This window comes from Psammomys obesus, unplaced genomic scaffold, assembly GCF_907164565.1.
Source record: "Psammomys obesus unplaced genomic scaffold, mPsaObe1.curated_primary_1811, whole genome shotgun sequence".
Lineage (NCBI taxonomy): Eukaryota > Metazoa > Chordata > Mammalia > Rodentia > Muridae > Psammomys > Psammomys obesus.
In genome coordinates, this window is record NW_026590405.1 from 309,551 (window position 1) to 333,725 (window position 24,175).

General features: G+C 46.8%; 1 protein-coding gene across 3 annotated transcripts in view; it reads right to left on the bottom strand.

Annotated features, from left to right (window-relative positions):
- Positions 1-24,175, bottom strand: part of Dip2a (disco interacting protein 2 homolog A) — an 80,314-nt gene that overhangs the window by 10,668 nt on the left and 45,471 nt on the right. For all 3 annotated transcript variants that reach the window (XM_055606961.1, XM_055606963.1, XM_055606962.1), the window contains 15 exons: positions 22,643-22,762; positions 20,826-20,940; positions 18,870-19,009; positions 15,446-15,582; positions 14,504-14,584; positions 13,689-13,816; positions 9,390-9,504; positions 7,523-7,724; positions 6,658-6,767; positions 6,506-6,586; positions 4,976-5,099; positions 3,133-3,254; positions 2,883-2,994; positions 1,356-1,465; positions 510-640 (listed from right to left, as the gene is read on the bottom strand). In XM_055606961.1, coding sequence (XP_055462936.1) covers positions 510-640; positions 1,356-1,465; positions 2,883-2,994; positions 3,133-3,254; positions 4,976-5,099; positions 6,506-6,586; positions 6,658-6,767; positions 7,523-7,724; positions 9,390-9,504; positions 13,689-13,816; positions 14,504-14,584; positions 15,446-15,582; positions 18,870-19,009; positions 20,826-20,940; positions 22,643-22,762 — 1,828 coding nt within the window. The remainder of the gene's footprint in view (positions 1-509; positions 641-1,355; positions 1,466-2,882; positions 2,995-3,132; positions 3,255-4,975; positions 5,100-6,505; positions 6,587-6,657; positions 6,768-7,522; positions 7,725-9,389; positions 9,505-13,688; positions 13,817-14,503; positions 14,585-15,445; positions 15,583-18,869; positions 19,010-20,825; positions 20,941-22,642; positions 22,763-24,175) is intronic.

Genomic DNA, 24,175 nt, shown 5'->3' on the forward strand with positions numbered 1-24,175 from the left:
TGTGTGTGTGTGTGTGTGTGTGTGTGTGTGTGTGTGTGTGTGTGTGTGTAGGTTAGGGGGCAACTTTATAGAGTCTGTTCTCCTTTTACTTTTATGTGGATTCAAGGGATTACACTCAGGTTGCCAGACTTGCATAGCAAATGTCTTTACCTGATGATCCATCTTGTCAGCCTCTCTCTTTCTCTTTCTCTCTCTCTCTCTTTTATCAGGCTCTCACTCTATAGGCCTGGCTGGCCTGTAACTTACTATGTAGAGCAGGCTGGCCTCAGACTTAGAAGTCTACTTACCTCTGAATCCCAAGTGTTGTGACTAAAGGCAAGCACCCCCACACCCAGCTATTTTTACTCTTTTATTAAACTGTAAGCCCAGATTCTAACCACCTAATCCCCAAACAAAGACATGTGCACTTCTCAGCTTCCTAGACACTCAGAAAGCCATCGGAATGTCTGATGTTATGAGGAACCACATGGCCCACACAGGCCCCAGGCATGATGGGTACATGCCCTCACCTGCACAGACACCACAGTGCAAAGCCGAGGCCACAGTAGGGGTCCAGGCAGATGGCGATCTGCCTTGAGGGGTACAGCTCACACTGCAGCTTTATGGAGCGGCACAAGGCACTTGTGGCTGCATGTGACATCTGCAGGAGAGAAGAAAAGGTCTGCTCAGGGCTGTGAAGGAAGAAGTGGTCAGAGGCCACATCTGCTATGCAGTGCGGTTGCCCGGGCACGCAGCTCCATATCACCACGTACCAAGTTACTTTTTAAGAATATGATTAGCTTGTATCCCCATAGAACCTGAATAATACCCATGAAAATCCCAGACATCTCTGAAGCGAGACTTCATGGCAGCAAAGCATTCTAACTGCACTATTATAAAATGATTTATTTGTGTTATTGATGTGTATGAGTTTATGCACACCACATGCATGGCTGGTGTCCACAGAGGCCAGAAGAGGGTGTCGAATACCCTGCAATTGGAATTACATGTGGTTGTGAGGCACCTGAAATGGGTGCAGGAACCTGAGTCCTCTGCAAGCTCAGCAAATGCTCTTAATGCTGAGCTCTCATACCAGCCCCTGTAAGTGAACTCTTAATGCACATTAAATAAACTCAGCAAAGTCACCTCAATCTAGAGACTAGACATTGCCATTAACAGTGAAAGATGCAATGTTCTCAGGGGTCTAATTTTGGGCTTCATCAACATTTAACATAAATTAAAAAAAAAAAAACAATATTGTTTTTTTGTTTGTGCCTTGGACAAGGAGCACCTACCTAAAGCTACAAGCTACATCCTTCCTATTTGTAGCCTCGCTCCCACTTGTTCCCTCACTGTTCCCATGAGGTAGGTCCTACCTTAACTCCAGCTAAGATCCCTGTCGTCGACACACTGAAGTCCAAGTATGCAAGCACATCTGGGGAGGGCGGTCTGAAAATGCTAGCTACCTTCTTTTTTGGAATGTCATCTGTTAAACAAAAGATATAGTGGCTAATGTTACGCAGCTCATACTGGTAGAAGCATCAACTTCTCCAGACAAGACAGGCGTAATTTTGTGTCCAGAGACCCATCTGTCTCATAAAACTCAAGCTACCAGCAAGCAGGATGTGTATACTATTTACATGTGGGAAAGTTCACTCCTTCAGGAGAGATCCCTGCTGCAGGCTCACCAGGTCTATTCTGCGGGTGTGGAGCCTGAATGCTGAAGGGACAGGGAAGGTCACTTCACTGCTAAACGGGAAGGGCCAGAGTGCTGAGGATATGCCAACACTGCAGAGGCTGAGGTGGAGCCACAGGAGGAGCTGTGCAGACAGACGCCCCAGGTCTGTGTGCTTCAAGTTCATGCAGTAAGTCCTACTGCTGTCTGCTGTACAAACGGGCACAGGTTCAACAAGGGCAGACTGAGCTGGAGACTGAAAGATTCTGCCCAGCTGGAGCGTAGAGCCTGATCCCGGGCCCATGCCAGCTGCCCCAGGCTCTTCATGCCTACCGCAGTGTTAGGCACATGGCTGTATCTGTCTCTGGTTTCCACATGAAATGCAACTTCAGGATGCAAGGGTACGATGGGAAAGGAGAGAGAGGTTCCTGCCACTCAGAAGCCAGCACTTGGTTCCCAGCAGAGCTCTGGGACTGTGCTAGCCACAGCAGTCTACATCTGCAGAGCTGCTCTCAACCCAGCATGCCGACTCTACCATAAGACAAAACTTCTTCCCAGCTGGTGCGAAGGCATCTCAGGGCATGACAGCACTCACCAGTGATAATGACAGGGATTCTAGGGGGTGCACAGTAAAATCTGTGCCCCCTAAGGAATCAGCAAAACATGTAGACAACTGCCAGCCAATACACAGGCAAGAGGCAGTAGAGAACAGGACTTCAGTTCCTAACACATGAGTATGGGGACTGCTGATGGCAGGCCCAGAGCTGAGAAGACCTCACATCCTGGACAGAACAGCCAGCCCACGTAAGGAACCTGATGACCCACTACCACTGTGCCTGCTCTATCTACCAGGCAAAACCAAGAATGCTTCTTGCCATTTACACAAGTTATTTGAACACTTGATCCAGTTATTTGAACACTTGGTTTTTCAATGTTATTATTTTATGTGTATACGCATATGCCTGAGTGTATGTATGTGCAGAGGTCAAAAGAGGGCACTGGACCCCTTGGTCCTGGAGTTAAGGGCAACCGCAAGCCTCCAAATGGGTGCTAGGAACCACATCCCAGGCCTCCGCAAGAGCAACAAGTGCTCTTAACCACGGAGTCACCTCTCCAACTCCTTAATGATTGTTCTTTGCATGTCAACAACATAACTCCAACAACAGAAAGCCTACAAGAAAGAAAGCAATGCCTTGTCTTTGCAGGGGCCGCTGCTGGAGACACCTACCTGTATCTAGGATGGTTGGCCAAGTCCTGACATCGACAGCAGCAGCTGCCTCTTTGGACTTGAGCAGCCGTGTAATTGCCTGTGTGCTAAGGACACATGCGGATTTGCTGACCTGCATCACATGGAAGCAAGAGCCCAAGTAAGCTGATAGTCATTCATCCCACATGCCACCCTGCAGAGGAGACCATACGTGCCACACGCCACGACTTCCTACCGAGGAGGACGTGGCCTGCCAGTGGGGTGAGCGTACCTCTACAATCATCTTCACAGTGGGCAATGTGGTGCCAAGGTTCTGGGGGTGTGGGGGTCGCACAGTGACAGGCACACAGCCACAGTAGAGGCAGCCATAGAATGCAGCAATTAGATCCACCCCTGGGGAGATAGAGCACATGGCCAACACTGGGCTCAAGAGTGTAGGCGGACAATTTCAGCCCTGATGGGGCAACCTCTAATATCTATCCACAGATAGAAAAGGGACAAGCAGGCATGATTCCTTTTTAAGACAGCCATGGTTAACTCCAAATGATAGGTACTAACCAAGCCTAGCACTGACAGCAAGTAAGGGCATTGCCTACACCTGGGAGGAGTCTCAGGAGGGGCCATGGGGATGTGGGACTGTGGACACACGGGCACTCTCACACTGCAGTGAGAAGGTTCTTGCCCTGTGCGGCAGACCTCTGGCCCATCAGGCCCAGGAGCCAAAGGGACTAGACAAGTTTGCATACACAGACCTCAGAGGACCACCTCTGTGACAAACTGCTTGCAGAGCAGGCTCCCCAGCCTCCACACCAAGAGGGGCCATTTCTTCAGATACCTATGAAAACTTTGACAGTCTATCTCAGAATGTATTAAAATGCATTAGAAAATGGTATGAACAGAAACCATAATTTTTAAAATATCAGACATGAACAGCTCATTTCAAGATAAAGATGCAGACTGAAGGCACACAGGACAACAAAGTCTTGGGATAAAAGACAAGGATGGCACTTCAAACTTTGAGTGGGAAAGAGCTAAAAGAGGACATGTCAGTTACTAAAGACGGAAGAAGATTCACAGAAATGGAAGAAACAGAGGTACATGAAGAAAAGCCAGGGATGGGAAAGCACAGTGGGAAGATGGTAATTCAAGAGACCTTCTTGAATTAAAGGACATGAAGACTTCCATGTGAAGTGAGGGCAGTGTGGGGGTGAATGAAGTTGGACTCGCCTCTGCTGCAGCCTGAAGGAAAGGGTGACGCAGAGCCCCTGCCCAGCATGCACAAGGCTGGCTTCACTTCTCAGTGCCATGAAGAGAGTGGGTGGGGTATGAAGGAACATGCACCCAGAACTTCAGCTCCTTCTTTAAAATATCACAAGGTGGTTGAGATACTGTCATAATTATCCTGAGAATGCTGCACGCAATGTGGGATACCAAAACAGGCAGAGCAACAGGACATTCCAATCCAGCTATGTCCTAAAGCAGTGATTCTCAACCTGTGGGTGGTCACTCCTTTGGGGTTGGATGACCCCTTCACAGGGGTCACATATCAGATATCCTTCATATCCGATATTTACATTACGATTCATAACAGTAGCAAAGTTACAGTTATGAAGTAGCAATGGAATAATTTTACGGTTGGGGGTCACCGCGACATGAAGAACTGTATTAAAGGCTTACAAGCATTAGGAAGGATGAGAGCCACTGTCCTAAAGAATCAGTGGCTTTAGAGTGAGAAAGCAATCTTAGAGACTAGGTTTAGTAAATCTCTATAGTCTGAACTTGAGTTGAAGGGACAGTATGAACAAGGGTCTCTCTAAGAAACACAACTATACTTCAATTTCTAGCTCTGCACACAGCAGCCAGCAGCAATCGCTGCCCCTTCTCCACCCCTTGTTCTGAGATGCTGTGCCTGGAAGGATGAGAGTCTAGCTCTACAGTAAGAAGGATGAGCATGAGCACTTGCTACCCTAGCAGCAAAAAAATGCTACCAAGAGTACTAGGAACATAGGTCCCACCCAAAGGTGGTGATCCATGGTAGCACCAGGATCACAAGAGCGAAGAGGGGCTGAGCTCAGTTTTGGAGGGTCAGGAGAGGGTCTTGGGTGTGCATGTACCTGGGGGATAGACCAAAGCCACGTGGTCCCCAGCATCCAGTCGCCCCTTCTCCATCAGTGCAGCAGCCACTCTCTCAGCCCTTTTGTGCAGCTGGATACAGGTTGCAGTGCTGGTGACCGTGCCCTGGAGAAGAAGCAAATTCATCAGTGTGCTGATGCTTTCAGACAGAAGAGTACCCGCTCTGGAACCTGTGTGCATCATCCTGACCAGGTCTTGTGGCCAGGAATCAACTGAGGTCACAGCTAGGTAATCCTGGGCCTGCCAGATTCTAGTAGTAGGGGTTTGGGCATCTCTGAGTGGTCCAACCTGAACCTAGAAGGGTAAAGACTTTCCTTGTACCTGACAGAGCCAAACACTGTAAAAAGCCAGAATACCCATGCCTGGAACCCATCTGAATCCTGAACCCTTCCCCTGAGACCTGTGTCGCTGGCTTCCCCACTATGAGCCTGCAGGGCATTGTCCTCTTGTCCTACCCAGAACCAGTGCTCTGGCACTTATAATTCTCTGCACTCCACTGATCTGGAGGCTCTCTCCACAAGCTGACTACATCTTGTTGACAATTAATCACTATCTATTAGCATGACTTAGAATTCAAATATAAGATGGATATTTATTGAGATACACCAGGAAGCAAGACAGCCTCTCACACAAGAAACTTGAGTTTTTAGCAGCGAAGACTTCCTATTGTTTAAACACACAGGGCATCAATTAGCATCTCTGAAAGCTTGAGTGTGGAGGCACAGTCCTGTACCTGCCCTTGAGGCTGAGAAAGGAAGATGGAGAGTTGAAAACCAGCCTGGGATATATAAAAAGATCCTGTTATTTACAAAAATAGATAAAAAGTAAATCTCTGAATGAGCAAAGAGTACCAGGATCTAATTTGCATTTTCTAAGATCATGGTATCTGCCCTTTATGTGACAAAAATAAAGATCTCTTTTTTTTTCATTTTTCTTTTTTTTATTTAACTTTTATTAATTACACTTTATTCATTTTGTATCCCCCCCATAAGCCCCTCCCTAAAGATCTCTTAAAGCATGTTTGTTACAGCTGGCAGAGGACTCACACAGGCTTTCATAATGTTTGTTTCTGTAATCTTGAAATGTGAATCTCCTTTAGATTGAAGGCATTCTTAGTGTGGTGTAGAGCATTAACAGATATTTCAGACAATGTGACAGAGAATTTCTCAGTCACACAAAAGAAGCAGTTGGAGCAGCAAATAGTATTTGTCATTTCAAAGATTCAAAGGTGTAAGCAAATATACACAGAATAAAATGCATAAGAATTACCACATAAGCATTTCCTTTTAGCTCATGAACCCAAGAGCATTTACACAGACATACTTCTTAGTAAGAAAACAGAGCTGATAAGAATTTTCCAGATAAACGCAAATCAATAGGCAGAGGTGTCTACAAGAACAGCAACAGGCAAGAGAACAATGCTGTAGAAGGGACCAGAGCCTAATACCATTCCATTGTCTCAACAGAAAGAATGAAGACAGTGAGAAAGAGCCCCAAAGTTCTGTCCTCACCTTGGCATTCAGCAGCAGGAACAGTGGGTGATCAGGCGTGGTATGAGCCCGCCACTGCAGCACATCTGCCAGGAACAGGAACTGTGCAAAGAGAAAAGGGCTTGCACCTATGCAATCATGGATGTCACCCGCCCCCAGGAGCTGCCCAGTACCTTCCGAGCCTGGTCACTGTCCTCCAGGTGGGCCAGCTCTCTCCCAGAGGCCTGTGCGATCCTTTTTCCAGCAACCAGGTTCCCGACAATCATTGAGGCTGGTCCAACTTCTACAAACAGATTCCATGACAAGTTGGGAACTATCACATGACTTACTTACATGTAATACTAGCTATTCTAAAACATACCTGGGTATTTAACTCCTTTCTTTAAATGAAGATATTCAGATCACTCTCAAATATAAACCATGCTATATAGCATATTCTTGGGATGTTAACCAAATTATTAGTTTTATTGCTTTACTATATTTTATGTATAAATATAAATTCTTGAAGTGTGTCATACTTAGTGATATTGTATGTGTTCAATAAGAAGTAAAAGAAACTTAGCTTCTCCTAAATATCATTATCAATACATTACCAAAGCAATGAAAAACTAAATATACTAGTTAAACTGGACTTTACACTAAGTTTTTGTGTTACATCAGGAACAGGAAACTAGCCCTTGAGAAACTTCTGTTCCTGAAACCTAGTGGCTACTAGAGGCTCCTTGGATTCCAGAGCCCACGTCTATTTACAGACATCATTTCTACCTCCAAGAAGCCACTCTTGAATTTACCATTAAACCTGGATCCTAACAGGCAGATGGACACCAGCAGGCAGCTGTGCCAGCAGCATCCTCTTTTGTTGCCAGGAGCAGGTGCACTGGCATCGTTCCCTTTTGTGAGCCAGGAGCAGGTGCATACACTTACTCTAATCCTTAACCTCAGGCCCAAGAAGGTCGGTACTTACTATTGCAAGATCCAGCCAGGACTGCAACCAACACCAATTAAGGCCACACAGCCTTGTCCTTAGGTACAACTAACCTGGCTGCTTCTGGCGAGGCTTGGGGAGGTTGGTAACACAGGTGTGAGGGCACATCAACACATTGCATGGGTGTAGTGTCCCTTCCAGAAAGCGCTGCTTGGTTTCAGAAATGTGAATTCCTCCAAGAGGAGCCTTGGGCAAGGTGTTGGCAGGAACCAGGGCCAAACAGTACACGCCAACTTGGTGAATGCTGTCGATGGCCTGGAAGGCAAGAACTCTGCTGAGCCCAGGGTGGGGAGAGTTGGAAGGGGACAACACACAGAACAGAAAGCTGAAGTGCAGACATCCAGGAGGTGAGTGACATCTAGAACATCTCAAGCAAAGAGGGCAGAGAGTGTGCCTATTTCTACCACAAAAGCATGCTGAGGCCTCCAGCTGGGAAGTGAACCAAAAATGACAGAAGCTAGATGTCCTGAATTTGGAATTATGTTTGAATACAATTCACTTAATTAAAGAAGCAATCTCTGACAACTGAAAGTACGAAAAATGTACTCAATCAGAATTCAGCTGGCAGCACAGTTCTGAGGCTCAGTTTAATGTGGCCTTAAACAGTATGGATAGTTGGTCCCCAAGGAGATATGCACAAAGGAAGAAAACTGCAGAATCATATGAGCTTTTCCCAACTCTCCTTCCTGAATCAGCATAGAGACCATTCTGCGAGGCACTAGGGCCCAGTGGCGGAAAGTCAATGAGTGACACTCTCTGGCTGTTGGCAACTGCATTAACAGGAGGACAAGGAGTTAAGTGGAAACCCCATGGTCTTGAGTCTGAATAAGAAATCTCAGCATAAATTCAGAATACAGAGAATCTTACGAACAAGCGGGCAGAGACCATTTTCTACTCTGTCCTCTGAGAAGAGGCGCAGGGTGATGACTAAGTGATAACCAGTGGTGATTATGTGCTAACTAGTGGCGATCAATCGTTAACTACTATGGTCAAGTTCACAGACAGTGGCCTCCAATATCCCACTCAGGGCTGCACAGGATGGGTACCCTTGTGTCTAGCCGACCTGTTTCTACTATGGCCTCAGAGACCACAGGCTCCCATTGACCTCTGAATGGTAAGTCATAGCTATAGCACATTGAAACACAGACATTTAAACCCATTAGTTCACGAAGAAACAAGCAAGCCAACTCAGGGTCATGCACAAAGGATTCATTAATCTAAAATCTAGTCACCATCTTTTTTTTTCCTGCATGTTCTAGTTAATGCTGAAGGATGGATGAAAACTCACAGTGCGACTACCACAGAATCAACAGATCACAAGCACAGGACGGAAGGGTGCCAGGAAAGGGAGAGCCCCTGGCTCCCTGAGCCATCTTCAAATGGAGTCTCGCCAGAAAACTGGCCTAGTCCGAACAAGCCTGCAGACCCACTGTGCAGGAGCCACAGCCATAAGACATGATACACAAGAGTGTGGTCGCGTGACTGCAGAAATGCCGCTCCACGACCTGTTTTCCCCAAAATTGCCACAAGAGTGACAGAGGCAGTTACAGGCTAAAAAGAATGTGTCCTACCAATCAGTCATCATTTATGACCTTGTTGTGTTTGTGTCAAACTAAATAATCACCAGATAGTGAGGGAATTTGAACAGTGATTAGACACTTAACTATATACCTAAATTAGTGTTAATTTTAAGGCTATGCTAACGGTCTCCACCGAGGTACAGAGTGGACATGAAGCAGTGATGGGGAATGGGAGGCTCCCACACTGTTTAGTCTGTCCCTGACACACCTGCAACTGTTTGTAACAGCACACAGTGTGGCCCCTCTGACTTTCACGGCAAATATACCGGGCTCCCTTTTACCCTTCTTTTATTTGTAAGCCCCCGTGCGCTGAAAACTGTGGCGGTCCCCACGAGCCCACCTGCAGCACGCGGCTCATCCACTGGAAGCTGTCCTCCTCTGAAGCATCGGGCCGCTGCTCGGCCACCAGGACGATGCGCTCATCATGCAGCACGGTCACGGAGAACACAGCGATCCTGAGGCAAGAGAGAGGCCAAGTGACCACCCAGAGGAAGAGTGCGGGCTCCCCCTCCCCCAGCTCAGCTGCGCCAGCAGTGCAGAGTTCTGCGTGGCCGGCAGATTACTGTCAGTGCGCAGGGCAACCAGTCATTCTTTTTTTTTTTATTGTTTATTATTATTAGTTACATTTTATTAACTCTGTATCCCAGTAAGGGGAACAGGGACTATCTCTGACAGGAACTCAATGACTGGCTCTTTGACTCCCCACCCCCCAAGGGAGGAGCAGTTCTGCTAGGCCACAGAGGAGGACTTTGCAGCCAGGCCTGAAGATACATGATAAAACAGGACAACCAGTCATTCTAGCCTCTAGTACTATAGCTGGAACAGTCTAAACTCACAAGATAAGCACTGTAGTACCAAGCCCAATTAAAAAATCCTAATTCTAATGTTAATGGAACATTTCTTTGTGAACAACCCTTTTAAAGTTTTACTTTGCAAACAAAAGATCAAATATTTCAATAACGAGTTAATTAACCCTAATTGTGACTGATCTTTTTGGACTTGATTACTACCTAACTTTACTAATTTCAGCAAGTCCTCTTCCATTAAAAAACAAACAACAAACTCTAAGGGCTGAAGAAGTGGCTCAGATGGCTGCTCTTCCAGAAGGCCTGGGTTTGATTCCAAGAACCTACATGGTAGCTCATGATCTGTAACTGCAGTTTCCAGGACCTCCGTGGGCAGCAGGCACACATGTGGGGCACAGGGTGCATGCACAAAATACCCATGCACATGAAATTAAAACACATTTACAGATTTTTTGAAACTGGGTTTTTCTACATTTTCCTGCAGTATATTCTTCTGGCGGCCCATGTGTGCAGGTCAGAGGAAAACTCTGAGGAGCCAGTTCTCTCCTTCCACCAGGCAGGGTCCAGGGGTGAGCTCAAGTCATCAGTCTGGGTAGTAAGTACCTTTATATGCTGAGCCATCTCACCGAAGAAAGTCTCCTCTTTTCTTTTCTTCCTCCACCCTTGCTTCCGTGTGTGTGTGTGTGTGTGTGTGTGTGTGTGTGTGTGTGTGTATGTGTCTGCACGAACACCTTTCTCTACATTATTGTACTATCAAAGCTGTATCTGTCTTCTCCCATCAGTTAGGAAGTTGGGCTTCCCCCCCAAAGCCCTCTACCACTCTACTTCTGAGTCAGTGCAGATGTGTGTTTTCCTTCAGCTGGTATGCCCACAGATGCTGCATCAGAGCAGAGACAGCTCAGTCACACATCATTCTATCCAGCAAGCTTTCTCAGTGTTCTCTTCCTGTCATTCTTCCTGTAGCACTCCTAAATCTGCTTTTCTAATACCATGTCCAAAAGTTTTTCAATGCGGAAATTACTGCGACAAAACTTGTGAACTGTGTATGTCCGAGATCCCACAAAGGTTAAGGGGCAACACAGTAGGCACTGTACTGGTTAGTTTTTCGTCAGCTTGACACAGGCTAGGGCTATCTGGGGAGAGGGAACTTTAACTGAGAAAATGCCTCTACCAGATTGGCTTGAAGGCAAGTGTGTTGGACATTTTCTTGACTAATAATTGCTGTGAGGTGGTTCAGCCCACTGTGGGTGGAACCATCACTGGGCATGTGGTCCTGGCTTTATAAGAAAGCAGGCTGAGCAAGACTCAGGCAGCAGCCAGTAAGTTCCCCTGTGGTCTGTGCTTCAGTTCCTGCCCCCAGGTTCCTGTCTCGAGCTCCTGCCCTGGCTTTCCTCTGCGATGAACTGTGAGGTGTAAGATGAGATAAACCATTTGTTCCCCAAGTTGTTTTTGCTCGTGGTGTTGATCACAGCATAAAATTTAGGTTATAGCTAAAAAATATCATTTCTCTGCCACCTTATCAAATCAGCTCCTCTGTGGTTGGAAGTCTGTCACATTCTGTTCGGCATCCTCATGGCTTACCATGTAAGGACAGCTGGCTCCCAGCCTAGAGTGTGCCAGCCTCCTGCTTCCTCAGACAGCTCTTCCGTTCCATGTACACCCTCCTCCTAAGCTGCTAACTAGATTCCCTTCCTCTCTCTATCCCTTTTCCTAATTCCTTTCAACATTGTCTCTTTCTTCCACAGTAGTTTCATAATCTGATTTTCTACATTATTCATAATGTTCATTCATTGACGTTCCTGTATTCCTCAGGTCCCTGGAAGGGACAGGCAGGCTGCCCTGTCTGCAGAACAAAATCACCCCACATCAGTAAGCCACTTGGGCTGGCTTACCTTTCCCAGGTACAGCAGGATGTGAAGGTGCAGTGTCCCCACCTCATTCAAAAGCAGGGAGTATATTTCCCTGATGAGCATATCCCCATAGAGATTTCCACCTGCAGCATCTGAGTTTCTGCTTCAAGGGACAAACTGGCAAGGTATTGTGCCTACTTGGTACGACTCCCTAACTTTTTCTTTAATGCATGTTCAAGGGCAGGTACTGGCCTGGCTCACAGGTACACTAACTGAAGTAAACAAAGGCACATACACACTTTTGAGAAGAATAAACCTTTAAAAGTAGTTGATTGGGGTCAGACTTTTTAGCTTTGTTGGTCTCCTTGTGGGGCTCCTGTCCCCTCTGTGTCCTTCTACCCACTGCCGTTCCTCCATAAGACTTGCTGTGCTCTGCCCAAAGTTTGGCTGTGAGTCTCAGCATCTGCTTCGATCCCCTGTTATATGGAGCCTGTCAGAGGACCCTCTATATTAGACTCCCATCCTGCTCCCTCTCTTCTATCACTTCTGGTGTCTATCCTGTTTGCCATTCAGAATGAGATTTAAGTATCCTCCCCAGGGTCCTCCTTATTGTTTAGCTTTTTTAGGTCTGTAGATTTTAGTATGGTTATTCTATATTATATGGCTAATATCCCCTTATAAGTGAGTATATACTATGTGTGTCTTTCTGTTTCTGAGTTACCTCACTCAGGATGCCTGCAGAGGCTGATACACCAACCAAGACCATGCATGGAGAGGATCTAGAAACCCCTGCTCGAATGTAGCCAATAGGCAGCTCAGTCTACATGTGGGTTCTCAAGTAAGGGGATTGGGACTGCCTCTGTCACGGACTCAGTTGCCTGCTCTTTGGTCACTTCTTCCGGATGATGCAGCCTTGTCAGGCCACAGAGGAAGAGGATCCAAACAGTCCTAATGAGACTTGATAACCTAGGGGCAGATGGCAGGGGAGGAGAACTCCCCTTCAGTGGACTAGGAGAAGGGGATGAGAGGAAGAGGAAAGGAGGGTGGGACTGGGAGGATTTGAGGAAGGGGCTACAATCAGAATATACAATTAATAAATTGTTAAAAAAAAATGTTCTTGGCTAGACAGACCAAAATGGGAAGAGCTTTCTTCAGGACAAAGAACTCAGGGCTTTTATCAGAGCTAGATAAAATCCCTTCTCAGCCCTTTTTCCTCTGTGTCACAGGCCCAGAGGTACAGTCATCTCTTCAATAGGAATGAATGTCTAAAGTCTTTGCTTAACAAATGTAGAAAAGCTGAGGACATTTTTATTCTAGGACTAATGAAGTATGTTGTGTCTTCTGTAACCTTACTAGAAAGAAAAATTTGCCTCTGGTAGTTCACAGAGTGGTACTGTTCCTTTAATCAACATTTATGAGACAACAAGGAAGCTAGTAACTAATCACTTTCCAGCAGCTAATATCCTCTAGTCCTTTTGCCCAATCATGTATATTTTAATTATAATTTAATTAATGTATAATTTATAATTAAATGTATAATTTCATTAACTAAATTTATTTATTTATTTATCTATTTATTTATCTATTTAATGTATATGGATATTTTGCCTACGTATATGTCTATGTACCATGTGTATGCCTGGTGCCTAAGGAGGCCAGGGTACTGGTAGATACCCTGGAACTAGAGTTACATCTTCCATGTGGGTGCTGGAACTGAACATAGGTCCTCCGGAAGAGTAGCTTTTAACCACTGAGCCACCTCTCCAGAGCCAGACCTTCCTCTCTTAAGGAACTTGCAAAATGAAGACATTTACCTGTGCTGTCACTGATACAAACATTATTCTCTTTGTGTAACTTTTCTGATACACATAAATGCTGGAAATGTGTAAACCCTGGTGTACTAGCTTCTCCTGTACTACACAGACTCCCAGATTTCGAGTAGGGGGGACCTGAAAGCCAGGTGCAGGGTCTACAGTGCATCACCTGCCTCTGTAGACAAACTTCATGGGCTCCACAGCCAGGGCAGTAGCTACAATGTCATCCGCATTATGTCTGCGCACTCCTACGACCATCAGCCCGTCCAGCTTGCCCACGACGAAGACCAGGTTATCCTGAGAAAAGGCTGCGGTCAGGCCTCATGAGAACAACTTGATGGCACAAAGATTCCAGCATCTCACGTGGGGTCAAGAAAGAAGTGACTGTCCCCTCCAGTACTAGGTCAGAGGGGAGAGACTATACGAGTAAAGGGTGGCACTAAAGGTAGGAAAACGGGTGTCAATGCACTACAGAGTTGTGGGTGAACAAGTGAAGACTCTGAGGCTCTGCAACAAGGCCTGCCGGCGTCATGTGGCCCGTGAGCCTACTGTGTAGCTACAGACACGGCCATATCATGCCAGCTAACACTAGGCGGTTCTCACCTGCAGACAACCCACTAAGGGAGCATGCCCCTCCCTGACTCTGACAACCGACATTTCTGGGAAAGGACAAATAAAGTCTTCCACCTGAGAAAAGGTGGGCACGATGCTACAGATGTATTCATTTTAATGGATTTTAAATATCAGAACTGGAAAGAATGATGGAAATGAAAACATCCCCATCTCTTTGTTTTCCACTCAGGGCCCATTGCAGGTCTTGGATAAACACTACACACAGTAAGGAACAGGCAAGGATGGTCAGCATGAATGAGCAGGGCCACACTGAGCCAAGGGCATCGGGGACAAGAGCACGTTTGCAACGAAGTGTCCCTTTTATCCATCAATACTCTCTGCTGCTAGACGGGTAAAGGAGGTCATACTCACAGGCCCAATAAATCCCAGAAGACCTGTCCTGGTGAAAGGCCGGTCAGAGACAGGGACCCCATCTGCAGTGACCGGGACGGTCTGCCAAAACAGGGAAGAGGATATCAGGCAGCAGATAATGCACTGACCACTAGAAACACAGGGTGGGCAAGCAGGAGAACTTAATAATGGCCAGACCAAGTGGACTTGTGCCTTCAAGATGTCTCCTGGTGATGAAGCTGAGGGGTGCAGGGTTTTTAAAGACAAACCCTACGATTACATCAGTCAGGAAGCTAAAGCATCCTGATAATGTCCGTCTTCTTGCAGAGCTTAGCAGTATTTTTCAAACACTACAAAATTATTTACATTTCCTCTTAGTTATTTCAGTTTTGTGTTTTAGCTTGCATAAATAAATGTATTACTTTGATTAATACATTTGAACCACAGCCTGGATCACAGATATTCCCAAAAGCATTACCAAAGCAGGTGTGACTGCGAAGGGAGGTGTGGAAGGCTGAGAACTGTCTCACCAGACACAAAATAGAGTTAGGACAAGATGGCATTACCTCAGTCACTTCAAACACCACAAACCGCCTGCAGCCCAGGGTTTAGTGTTCAATAGAAAGAGATTCTCAGGGCACCTGGCCTTCCATAGCCCATTTCCTCATCCTGACTACTCTACTGAGTGTCCGCCCGAGCAGGACTTGAACAACCCTCATGTATTTGTATGCCTAGTTCATGGCATTACAAGACTTACGACGAACAATAAGGATCATAATAAGAACCCAGCTGAGGTCCTGTCAATACCTTGTTGCTGGCCAAAGCCATCTAAGCCTGTGGAGGATGTGAATCACTCTGGGTCCCAGCAGCTCCCTGTAGGCCTCCACTCCACCCTGTACCTTTGGGCCCATCAACATGCAAGGGATTTGATTTCAAGGTAAAGATCAGGAAAAGAATACGAACCTCAAATACATTCTTTGTGATTCCAAGCAGTCCATAGTATGCTGTCCCAGTTGCAACAGAATTGACACATATTTCTCCAATTTCATCGGTTTTACAAAGATAAGGGGCACCATCTACCTTCACAACACATGCACTAGCTAAACAGAGAAAACAATTTAAAATCATCAAGGTATACATTTAAATAGATCATTCACAAAGACTTACTTGCTCATGTATTTGTGGGGTATTTTTCATTTGTTTGTTTGTTTTTGAGACAGCTTGTGTCTCTGGCTCAGACCTCTCTATGTAGACCAAGCTAGCCTGGAACTCACAGAGATCTAACTGCTTCTGCCTCCCAGGTGATGGGATAAAAGGTATGCACCAATACGCCTGTCATTGCTGCTGTACCTAAAGTTCTGAAAACAAGATATTGCATTTGCAGCAAATTATTATAAGGAGAGTCATGGCATGGACAGGAATAATTAAGTTCTTGTTATAAGTAATGTGAGCGCTATGGATATGACTCAATGGTAGAGTGCTTGCCTAGAATATAAGGGGTTCTGGGTCCACTGCCAGCACTAGACAGACAGACATAGAACACACGAAACACACACACACACACACACACACACACACATACACACACACATACACACACACGGTGGGGGGACAGAATGGTGGGTGGGTCAAGGGTGATTAAAAAGTTGATATAATACATTGACCAACAGAATCACATTTTCCCAATACAGGGAGATGAGCCATTTACTTTCAGCCCCACAGTAACACTCTCAGGTGTGCACAGAGATGGGTTAAAAGTCACAAAAGTAGCACAAATTACTATAAATTCACCTGATATTGTGTTCAGGACACATGCTAGATGCCCAGCACAGTGCAGCATCAGTGCTGGGGGAAGACACTTAGATCTGACTACATCCACAAGCCAGCTACGCAATGGCCAAGTGCTGGGAGGGCCCAGACCCCAGGAAGAATGCCTAGGAAGCACACGCGCAAACATTCACTGTGTGTGGCCATTTCTCAGGGTAAAGCATCTGTCTTGGACTGAAGCTTGTTAAGACATAGGATGTTTTAAAGGGAAGGGAAACACACCACGTTCACTAGGGCCCCTTCTCCCAAAGCTCATATACAGCCTGCAGTGTATCAGGACAGAAACTCTCAGGCAGAACAAGCTGTCTAGATGAGACCACTTGAGCTGCCCAAAGAAGCTGCTCTCCAACCTGTTGAGCTGACTGCAGGTCGCACAATGTTCCAGATTTCCAGCTTTGTGAGCTGACTTCCATGTTGGGCGGGGCTTTCCGTGGCACAGCTCTCTCTCTGCATAACCCAATAAAGTGCACTGGTCCACTAAGTTGGACGTTGGTGGTATCCTTAGATTGGTCTGTTATGGGATTCCCTATCTGGGGTGAGCAAACATTTGTTCATCTTTTTTCCTCAGGAAAAGTGTCACACAGCAAATGTGTAGCATACCTGGCAAATACATGCACAGCCGAACGAACAGCTGGGAGCACATGTACAGAGGTATGGGCGTGTGTGTACAGATACATGATGGGAATGAACAACACACAAGGCAGATTTGCTTGCATTACAGCAACAAAGGAAAACTACCGTAACTCGGAACACTCTTGATGTATTCAAAATCAACAGCAAGGCTGGGGAGACAGCTGTGAGTAAAGTACATGCCAGGAAGCATGGGGACCTAAGTTAAAGCCCAGAGCCCGCATTCGATTTTTTTTTTTTAAGGTCTAGTACTGGGAGACAGAGACAGGCAGGCCTAATCAGAGAACTCCAGACCAGCAAGATCCTATCTAAATAAGGTTTAGAATGGCTAAGTAACACCATCTGAGGTTGTCCTTAGGCCCCTGTGTGCATGCGCGCGCGCACGCACACACACACACACACACACACACACACACACACACACACACACACTTACCGGCATCCCCCTCTACACACAGAGATATATACAAATAAGTACCCACTCACAATTCGCCCCACAGTTTGTCACTTACTTGTACTTTGTCATAACAAGTAAAAACTATTACTCCATTCTGTTTTTATTTATTATTTTGTTGCTGTTCAGACAAGGTCTTACTATGTAGTACAGGCAGGCCTCAAACACAGGATTCCTCTGCTTCAGCATCCTAAGTACTGAGATTACTGGTCACCCACCATTCTTTCAAAAATGCTTAAACTACAAATTCAAGCATTCTACAAGGCTGCTTCTATGAGGGAGTCAAAGTATAGGAAGAAATATAATTCATATGAATTAAAAGGCAGAGCCGGAAACTATAATTTAAACCTCTATGTTCATTCCAATCAGAACTCTGCCTACACACAGGGGCAGAAGCTTTTGCGTCAGGAGTCTAGCACCTGTCGTCAAGGCTGCCTATGAAACAGACTGAAGCTTGAAGCCAGGGTGCCAGGCAGCCAGTGGGACCTACACATCAGGCAGAAGAGGGGGGAACTGATGTTGGGGATAACTGGGTATGAGACATAGCACCCTACTTCTGAAAGTCACTAACAAGGTGTCCTGACTAGCCTTGTCAACTTGACACAGCCTAGAGTCCTCTCAAAGGAGATGCCTCAGTTGAGGAGATCCCTAAATCAGACTGGTCTGTGGACCTGCCCATGATAAACTATCTTGATTATTAACTAATGTAGGAGGGCCCAAAGCACTGTGTGCTGTTCCTACAGCAGATGGTCCTGAGCTGTACAAAAAAAACAACAACAACAAAAAGTAGCTAAACATGAGCCAGCAATCAGAGTCCTCCACGGTTTCTGCTTCAAGCTCCTGCTAGGGTCCTGCCTTAACTTCCCTCACTGAAAGATAGTAATCTCAAAGTGTAAGCCAAATGGATCCTTTCCTCCTCTAAGCTGCTTGTGGTCAGAATGTTTCATCACAGCATTAGAAAGAAAGCCAGGACAGAGGAGCAGGACACTGCCCATGGCAGGAAGGGGAGAGGTCACTGTCACTGTGGGCTCTGTACAGTGTCACCGAGGGCTCCTGACCAGGTTCTGCCACTATTCCTCAGTGATGCTTTGTTCCTTTGAGGGGGTCATTCCCCACACCCCTTCTCGCCACCCTGCCTCAAAGTGGCAGGAAAGTGCTCAGGCCAACTACCACAGGAGGCTGCACCTGGCTTTTTTTTTTTTGAACCCACAGGTATTTCTGGGAAGTTTCCACATCTGTCACCACAGGTGCATGTTGCAACCTACTACTCAGGTGACCTCATCATCCAGGCATCTATGGCATCTGCTTTTTCTTAAGTTCCCCTATGGAGACTGCAGGGCATTAAATGCCTCCAAAAGCCATAGGCTAGAGGACTGTGCCTGGCATACCGTGAGCAATCTGGCATACCCGGTGCATTTTGCTCTTTCTGTTGTGTCAATCAGAGCAGGATGTAGATGCACTCTGGCTGCCTCTTACCTCCAGGCATCACCTGGCCAACATCCTGAACAGTGAGGACTGACAGCTTCTCCTCGGTGTCAACTCTGATCACACCGTAGCTCAGGCCGTTCATTGACAGGACAGCTTTTCTTGGAGGGGGTCCTCCCAGATCTGGGGGCCTAGAGAACAGGAGCACCAGCAGGCCTGTTGGCAAGGGCTATCACTCCAAGGAAGACACACTGAAGGCCAGCCTCGTCTGAGGTGCAGTTCCTCACTAAAGCACCTGCTCTGTGTATGGACTTGTCAGGACAGTGTGTTCTAAAGCTCATGTCCCTCTCTGAGGTTGGCCTTGACACTCTTCTCATCAGAAGTAGGTCCATGACTACAGGGCAAGTGACACTGTGTGACCTCTGACATGGGTCATCAGAGGTGACTCACTCTCTATCTGGCTATCTCATGACCTTCACTTAAGCCCTAGGGGAGAGGGCAGATGAGCTGGCGGAGGCCACAGTGCCGCAATGGGCTGTGTGATACTGTGCATGCATAGAGCTGGCTCAGCCCCATGGTATCTATAAAATATTACCTCCCACAGCAGATGGCCTGACAGAGCCCTTCCCAAGACATGCCCCATTCATAGTCTGTGAAAGATGAAGACGCTGCTTTGAACGCTATTAATAAAATAGCTACTTAAAACCTACATGTTTGTAGCCACACACTCTCTCAAAATTATGAGCATAATGCATACAGGACCAGGGATGAGGCAATTCTGTAGCAATGGGCTGAGGGTACAAAGCTGAAAGAGATGTCTTCTGCTATAAGCCATGTGGCCTGAAGCTCCACAGAGTGGTTCTCGAGGGCAGGATCAGCAAGAACAGGTGATTCATGATCAGGGGAGAAAATTGCCTTTGGGCCTAACTATGTTCTGGGAGCAATGTACTGTGTGCAAGAAATATAGGAAGAAACCCAGGGCCCAGATACTAGGATACTAGGACAGATGGGGTAGGGTCTCTCGGGGCAGCCTCAAGCCCTACTCCAAGTTGTAAGGTGTGACATAAAGGAAACATGCGGTGAGAATGTTTAAAAGCCCAGTGAAGAGACATGAATGTTTCTGTTTTAAACCTGGGTGTGGGATAAGAGGCTGCTTCATGGCAGGTGATTATGATTTGCCTCATGCACTAGCAGGGGCGTGATCTTTGCCAGCTGCAGAGAGCTTAATTCTGGAGACTCTGGGGAGGGTATAAATGGGAGATCCCCAAGAGGGCCTGTGGCGGCTGCAGGTCCCACTATTGCTGGTTCGTCCCGCTGCTCTGTTGCTGTTGCATTTGCTGCTGGACTTCCGGTTTGCTGGACTGCTGGATATTCTGACAGCTAAGACTGGACTTGCCCCCAAAGAACCCAATGTCTCTAATCAGCAGGAAGAAGCCTACAGAGGTCTACGTCCCCTTTCCCCCTCTAACCTTCTTTCTTTCCTACCTAATGTTGGAGGTGGGGCTGGAAGGAAGGTAGATATATAAGAACCCAACGAAATAGTTTTAAAAAAAATATGCCTGCAGAAATATCCATGAAAACAGCTTGGGCTTTAGAGGTTAGGGTACTGGATGCTTTTCTTGGCAGTTAAATGTTCTCTTCAGCAGGCCAACGGCCAGCAGACCCTCTCAGAATAAAGGAACTCTTGCTTAGTTATAATTTTTACAGAAGATCAGGCATGAAATAGCAAGGTCTCAATTTGGGAAGAAACATAAGGAAAACAACACTGAGAGAATCCAGTGTACTCCAGGAATGCGCTACCCAGCTCCAAGCACAGATCTAGACTGGTGAGGGGTGTGGAACTGCAGGCTGCACCTCTGCTCCCTGAGGGAGACTGGAACATGGATACTAAGTCCTTCTTCAGGATTCCCAATAGCTAGGAACATTCCAAACTTGGGGCCATAGGTAACCCCATAATAGATAGAAGATTTGAATGCGTTCACAGGAGACAGCACGCACTTCAGTTACCTGCGAATGGCTACCGTTAGTGCTTCAGGAGAGCTGGCACAAGGGCAGATGACCTCTGGCCTCAGACCTCTGGACTGGAAGACGTTGAGGAAGGCGTCACAGGAAGATATTGACCCTGTGTAAAGCAATGGAAGGAGAGCATGAGAGCAAACTGGAAGGCCAGTGAGGCAAGAGCACCATGCTCACCTGACAGCCAGGCTGAGTCCCAGCTGCACACAAGCTGTCTTAACAAGATCGCTGCTACAATTTGTCACAGCAACACTTTTTAGGGCAGGTGTGGTTACCATAAATCACAGCCGATCACTCCCAACTCACCAACAAGTAAGAGTCTGGCAGTCTCTCACAGGAGTCTCTTAGTCCTGTGTTTATTACTGAGGCCCCGCCCTCTTGGACCTTTTCCTGGGCTACTAGTAGAAGCCACTCTCCTGTGCTGCAGGCTCAGAACCAGCATGGAGCCTGCCAGAAATTGAGGAACATCTGGGGCCCCACAAAGCCAGGCCTGGCACTAAAGGCTGATAGCACAGCAAATGCAGCTTCTAGCAGCAGCTTTGGCGACACTCTCCCGAGGATGTCCTGCCTCTTCTCCTTTGGGTAGATTCCTGTCACTCAGGGGTGGCAGGCCTTAACAGTGGGTGTTAGAGATGTGAAAACTTGGCAACAAGGAGCTCTGCCTGCTCAGGACTCAAGTAACTATGGCCCAACATGGTGACCCTAGGGTTCCATTATAAACCCCTCCCCCCAGGGGTACCTAGGACGGAAAGGGGCATCACAGGGGCCCCAGGCTTCACATTCTTTGGGGAGGGAGGGATCTCCTAAGGAAGGAAGACAACAGACTGCTCCATGTTACCAAGACTGGATACAGCATTATAACGGACCAATACATGAGCTGCATGGTAAGGCCTATGAAGGGGAAGCTCGTTATGAGGTACCTAGAGGAATGTGGATGGAGTGAAACAAGACAAGGCTATTACGGCTAACACTTATCCCCAGAAAGAAATACTGGAGGGAAGTGATGTGCTCAACGGACCACTGGATGCAGCTGTGCACGTGAGCAGGGATGAGAAACTATGGATGGGGGAGGGAGACGCCTTGCTTGTCTCAGGTGTGCACCAAGAGAATGAGAGGCTCTTGGGGGTACTAGGTGCCTGCTCTGCTCACCTGAAGGATGGGGTACACAGAAGAATGGGGATAACTAACTGGTGCTGCAAAAGAAGTCCCTTGCTCAACAAGTGTCACTGAGGCTCTCGTAGAGGACACCTGACCCAGGCCCTAGGCAGTCCTGGCCCTAAGAAGCTCACACAGCACCACAAAGGCAGTCACACTCCTGTCATACACAGGAGGGTCCTCAGTGCTTAGGCAGCAGCCACAAAGCTCTCCTCCAGGAGGGCTTGGGTTGGCCAGAGACACATGGAGGAAGAATAGCTGGGGTCCTGTGAAGGAAGTTGGGGTTGAGAACCAAGCAAGGGAAAGCCTAACGCTAAAGGGCAAGAGGATCAGGAGGTCCCTAACAAATCAGGGACCCTATTTATGACATAATCCAGTGACCTCTTAAAAACAATGGGCTTGCATTAAAAATCTCAACTGTATTAAAACGTCTTATAAACTTAGCATGATAGTAAATACTACGCAACTCACCAGTGAGTCACCAACAAGAGGCAGCATGTCACAAAACAGTATAGGACACCTATCAAGGCAGTGGTAAAGCTTTACTTTTGTTCAACATGTTCCATTTTAATAGGGTGTTTAGTCCTGGTGGCGAGTCAAGAACAGTGGGAGCACGCAGCACAAATCCGCCCTGCACCACACAGTCTACTCACATGGGTTAGCGCCATCAGCCACAATCAACATGCGCAGAGAGCTGAGACAGACGTCTCTCTGGCCTCGCTGTGCCAGGAGAGACCAGTGCATATCACGGGACTTCACCAGGGCAGCCCGGGCTACAAAGAGAAGGGAGCATAGGTGAATGTGTCGAAAGGGCAGCCAGCCCCTCACTTCAAAATACTGTTGTGCTTCACCCTATTCACCACACAGAGGGTGAAGGACCTGCTCTATGGACCACACTTTTGTCTGCTATCTATTATCAGTTATCTCATGTGCTTCCTGACCTACTCCCTTTTCTCCTTAAAGCTTAATTCTGAGATACATTTTTAGATATCACAGACCTATTTTCCAGCCTATTATTTTTAGTTTACATGTGTGGGTATTTTGCCTGCTCCTATGTCTGTGTACCATGTGCATACAGTGCCCACAGAGGGCAGAAAAGTGGCATAAGATTCCCTGCAGCTGGAGTTATAGATGGCTGTTAGCTGCCATATGGTTGCTGGAGACCTGGGTCCTCTGGAGAAGCAGCCAGTGCTCTTAACCAGAGACATTTCTCCAGCCTCAGCCTTTTAAAAATTAATTTTCATTATTTCATTACTTTATGTAAGGGTGTTTTGCCTGCATTTCTGCCTGTGCACCATGTGTGTGCCTGGAACTGTACTCACAGACAGTTGGGAGCCACCAAGTAGGTGCAGGGAATTGAACCCAGCTCCTCTGGAGAACAGGCAGCACTCATCTGAGCCATCTCTCCAGTCCCCCAGACTTCTCTGCTTAATTAGAAGTTTTATCTTATCTGGTTGTTCCATCTCATGCTGCACGTTGTCTCTCCCCAGGGTGCTGACCCTTGATTCGTGCTGCAGGGCTTTGGAAGCCTCCAGGTCATGAGGTGAAATGAACTGGGATTTGAACGAACTGAGTCAGCCTCAATGAGTGTGCAGAGGCCAGTGAATCCCACTCCCTTCAACAAGGCTTTGTCTTACTCCATAAAATAGGATGAAAGACATTCCGTAATAGGAATGCTGATCTGGGATATGCCTACAAAGTATATATTGTCATCAGCATTGGCTGGGTACAGTAAGTCAGTCTTAGAAGCTGCTGAGCTCTACAGGATAGAAACAAAAGGATGCTGGAACTGTGCAGTCACATGAGCAGGGATTCCTGACTGGTACCGAGAGATGCCTCAACCTATGGAAGGTAAGAAGAACAAGGCACAGGCTCCACAACCGGCCTATCTCATCCATCCCATCCTGCCTGTCAACAGACCATATCATTTGAACAACAGCCTTGTTACTGGTGGCTTTAAAAGATCCAACTGCAAATTAAAACCATCTCAAAAAATATGATTAGGAATACCGATGTGATTGTGAAAGAAACTTTAAAAGAATAAAACCAGGCATTCCTGGTCCTCCAGTAAAGAGCCCAGTTACTCCACTGCAAGTAACTGTCCAGGCACTGAGCAGATCTAGACCAGAATGGCTCTTCAGCCCACACCTCTAGTTCTCTATGTTGCCTTCGTGTTTTCTTAATTA